This window comes from Crocodylus porosus, unplaced genomic scaffold (genome assembly GCF_001723895.1).
Source record: "Crocodylus porosus isolate Cpor-Errol unplaced genomic scaffold, CroPor_comp1, whole genome shotgun sequence".
NCBI classification, from domain to species: Eukaryota; Metazoa; Chordata; order Crocodylia; family Crocodylidae; genus Crocodylus; species Crocodylus porosus.
Window position 1 is genome coordinate 2,252,631 of NW_017728921.1, and position 4,230 is coordinate 2,256,860.

A 4,230-nucleotide genomic window follows, 5' to 3' on the forward strand; every position below is an offset into this window, starting at 1 on the left:
AGCCAGAGACTTGGATGCCAGAGCGCTGAACGCTGCAAGTATGGAAGCTGCTGGCCCCAGCCACCGAGACCCAGCTCCCAAGCGGCACATTTGGGAACAGATGAATTGTTACCCGGACCCAGTCTCCCCATATTTTTAAGAAACAGTTTAGATCTCAGCATAGCAGAGCAAAAGTCATGGTAAGAGAGGGACTGGAAGGGGGTCCCAGTCCTGCAAATCTCTTCCACCTACAGCTGCTTTGGCCATCAACAGGTTTAAAGGCACAAGCATCTTAACCGCATTCCCCACTACGGTCTACTGTAGATCGCTAGAGACTTCAGCAGTGTGCATTCACTGACATTTTGTCACTGGACAGTTGCTTAGTACTTGGCAGCACCTGGTGGCACTTTCTACATGCACTTTGCTTTAATGAAACATCATTAAACCTGCTTACAAAAATGATAAGCAATGCCATAAATGCCAAAACATAGATGATATAAACATAACAGAGGCAAGATTGTTTGGTATGTTATCAAAATGTTTTAAACACCCTCCCTCTTCCATACACAGTGCTAATTATGCAAAGATTGTCAGCCACAGCTCGGCCCTAGCAATCTCTTGCTTACCTCTCCTGCCGAGGATCTGCTGAAGCTTTATTAAAATGGTTGCAAAGCGCTTCCAAGACCATCAGAAAAAGGGAACTACAAAACAGAGAGTTATTTCACTAAGGAGCCATCCTTCAAATTATTAAACCAGCCAACTGCAGTTGTTTATGAACTTTTCCTATTTCCATTAGTGCAACTATACCAGGTAATCGCATCATAAAATACCCCCTCCTACTCCCCCGTCTGGCACCAGCCCTTCATAATGTCCTCTCCCTGCTTAGTTAATTTTAAAAGTTACTTGTTTTCTTGTCAAACATTCCCCATTTAAAATAACATTTAGAAGTTGGTTAAACTGTAAAAGATCCAATCAAGTGTCCCAGCATGAACACCTCATTTGGAAATACAGGTGAGCTTCAGAGTGATTTCCTATGCTAAGCCAACAGTGTGGCTGCATTAGCTTTGCTTTCAGGCCCCTTCAGAGGCATTGTTTCAAGAGCTTAGACTTCCCCAATTGCCATGTCACAATGCCAGTAGTTCAGCTTAGAAGGCAGCCAGGCCAATTTTTATTGTGGCTGTCATATTTTGACAAGGAACTTTTAACTATTACAACTGAGAAATCAGACTGACTTATAAAAGCATATACTAGGAGCTGTTCCAAACTGTTTCATGGGATTAGACTGAGGGTTAATCAATCCCATGGGAGGGATTGATTAGTGTAAGTGGAAGGAAGTCAGTGGACAAAGCACTGATTGAAGAGAGATCCTGGAAAGACTCCTGTGTGGAATCAATCCCCTTTATACCCAGTTTGAAACACAGCTGATGTTTTAGTTTTTCGACACTGAGTTATCAGCCTGCAGATGTGCACAGCAAAACCAGACTACACGGAATTACGCTGGCAAGTCTTGATTTATGGTGTTACAGATGTGAGTAACTGCTAGAACCAGGAGTTTAAGTTCTCGTCTTACTTGTGGTGATTAGCAATAGTTAATTCTTAACCTCCAGCAGCAGAATCCTTAGGTAGAAGCACGGAGATCAAATGACTTTGATCTGTAAAGCCAAGAATAACACCTAGGTCTCCCAAACCAAGTGCAGTGCAGTGCAATGCATTCCCTAGATCATGCTGCCTCCTCTCCCTCCAATGCAAGTGTGCATCTGCCACGCACTGCAGGTAAGCCACACGCATGTACACTGAGCTTATACATACACGTAGTTCAACAGAAGATTAATTTTAAAGGTTGTTAATGGTAGGACCCAACTCCCATAGATCACTGGTAATGAACTAGGCTCCAAGTTGGGGTTGTCTTAGTTTAGTCAGACATAAGCAAGTCATGTGCACACCCCCTCCTACTGCCTCTCAAGGATGCTTATTAACATGTGTGCAATAAAATATTTGTTTAAACTGATACAGGTCCCTTCTTGCACCAAAATGAATTTTACCATGTTTTACTTCTTCCCACTATGCTTTGCACAGGGATGTTTCTAAATTCAAGAGGGTTAGGAGCATCAGTAGGTTTCTATGTTTTCCCTTCTTAACACCTGGAAACTACTGGTATTGGCAGAAGTGCCCATAAACAGGTGAAATGCAAGTACAAGAACATATTTTAAATGTAATTCCACAATCAGAGAAGTTAACATTAGCACAAGGCAGCTGAGCTCGTATCTACAAATTACACACTAATTTCTTTACACTGTTTGCATTTATAAATCTTACATTCAGTGTGTAACTCCTATTAGTAACAATAGGAATACTTTGTACCACCCCTTCCACATTCTTTACTATTGACCAAGTAGTGCTACTTTGTATCACTGAAGGTACAGCAGGTACAGTATTTGTAAATCATGAAAAATGTAATCTTTTGTGTCTGAAATGTAGAAGTGAGACGGTTGCAAACTTTTCATCATTCAGTATAAGTAGAAAACAAGTTTGTTAAGCAGAAGAACAGTTTATTGGCAATTATTTCCAAACCGCAATGATTGAACATAATAAAAATGCTTGAAAAAGGGAGGAAAAAACAGTGAGGAACAACACAACAAAACTCGGCTTTAAATGTCTCACTTAAAAGCATTTATTAATGGGACCCCATGAGCAGGCAGTTCCTGGTGCAGTTGACGGAAGAGCATAGCACATTTGTTTCTTTCTTGCATCCTGCCTAAGGTGTGAAAGAGTCTGGCCTGAAAATAAAGAACATCTCTGAGCTGTTCTCTGCAGTCTACTTTCACAAAATAAATCTTGGCTTCATTTAGATTCAGGATAGCCGATTCCAGAGCTGTCAAAAAGGAGAGGAAATCCAGTATTTAAAACAGTGGTAAAGTAGAAACTACATGCAATATAACCCTGCTCTTGGGGATCCCATTATGAATTACTGAATGTTCTAAATTAGCAAGTACAAGACATGCTGGAAGACATTCTATAATTTCTTTTGAAAAAAAATAATGGTCTCTTAGCAACAATTCTGTTCAACTACAGCCCCCGCTTTTCAAGTTTTGCTGCAAGGTGTGAGCAAATTGTGCAGATAAGCAAGGTTCTATTGACCTTGTAAAAAAGATTAAGTATTTACAAAATGTTTAGTCCAGACCTAGGCCCTGATCCTACCAGGTAATATTGTCCTGAAATTTATTATTGAGACCCAAGTATCTATACTTGTTTGCAGCCCATTCAAAAGTGAAAAAGGTATAAATAGAATTATTCTTCACTCTACCTTCTGCTTTCTTCTGGGGAGCATAGGAAGTTGCAGAAGCAACCTGACATTTGGCCACCAAGAACATGGCACAGCCTTTGTCCAGTACTGCCCCATGAGCCAAAATTGGCTCTATCGCCATATGCAGAATATTCAGAGCTTGTTCAGGAATACCAAGAATCAACTGAAAGAGAAAAACACTGAAACAGGTGTCCACTGAAAATAGCAGCTTCTTCTGGAGGGAACACAAGCCACTTGCATGTCACATACATGTTCAGATAAGTCAATGTATGTATATCAGCGCAGAGAAGGTTTTTAGCTACAATTTTCTTTTAAAATCAAAGCTCATTAAACAGAAGGAGATGCTACAGTGAATGACAGTAGGAACAAGAAAGCTCCTTATTAAATACTCCTTCCAAAACACTGGCAACCAGAACCCCCATCTGTCCAGTGCACAGCCTTTAACTAATATTAAATTCCAGTGTCAGTGCCTTGTGCTTATGTGAAGTTTTTATATCAGTTTATTGGCTATCAATAGAAGGGAAGGCAGCAACAATTCATGAAATATGTGAGTGTAACATGCTGAAACTGAAGACATGATAAATGAAATACAGTTTTCATACACTTTCCTGAAAGATTTTAGACATGCAAATCAACAACTGAATCCTGCCACATTAAAATGCTTAAAATCCAAAGAGCAGTAACAATGGTAGCTGAATCTACTGCTTAAACATAGGAGCCTGTGAAATCAGGACTCAAACCTACCTGAGAGAAAGCCAAGTTCAGGACAGTTTCAGAGGCCAAATACTGCAGACTGTATTCTCGAGAAAGAGCAAGAGCCTGGAGCAGGACAGGGAGTGCAATTGTATGACATGAAGATCTCCAATAGAGTTCTGCTGTTGCCAGAAGTACGCTGATGAGGGCCAGGGTTGGGGGAGAGAGGAGAGGGGGAAAAAAAAAAAAAAAAA

At 40.5% G+C, this 4,230-nt stretch overlaps 1 protein-coding gene and 1 long non-coding RNA gene across 2 annotated transcripts in view; one reads left to right on the forward strand and one right to left on the reverse strand.

Moving 5' to 3' along the window:
* Window positions 1-4,021, forward strand: part of LOC109312624 — a 10,077-nt gene extending 6,056 nt beyond the window's left edge. Inside the window, exon 3 of the long non-coding RNA XR_002101879.1 lies at window positions 3,582-4,021. This is a non-coding gene — a long non-coding RNA (uncharacterized LOC109312624). The remainder of the gene's footprint in view (window positions 1-3,581) is intronic.
* The window catches only part of ANAPC5 (anaphase promoting complex subunit 5), a 15,110-nt gene continuing 13,391 nt past the window's right edge, over window positions 2,512-4,230 (reverse strand). Inside the window, exons 15-17 of the mRNA XM_019538703.1 lie at window positions 4,028-4,175; window positions 3,284-3,446; window positions 2,512-2,851 (exon numbers count right to left, since the gene is read on the reverse strand). Coding sequence (XP_019394248.1) covers window positions 2,637-2,851; window positions 3,284-3,446; window positions 4,028-4,175 — 526 coding nt within the window. The 3' untranslated portion in view covers window positions 2,512-2,636. The remainder of the gene's footprint in view (window positions 2,852-3,283; window positions 3,447-4,027; window positions 4,176-4,230) is intronic.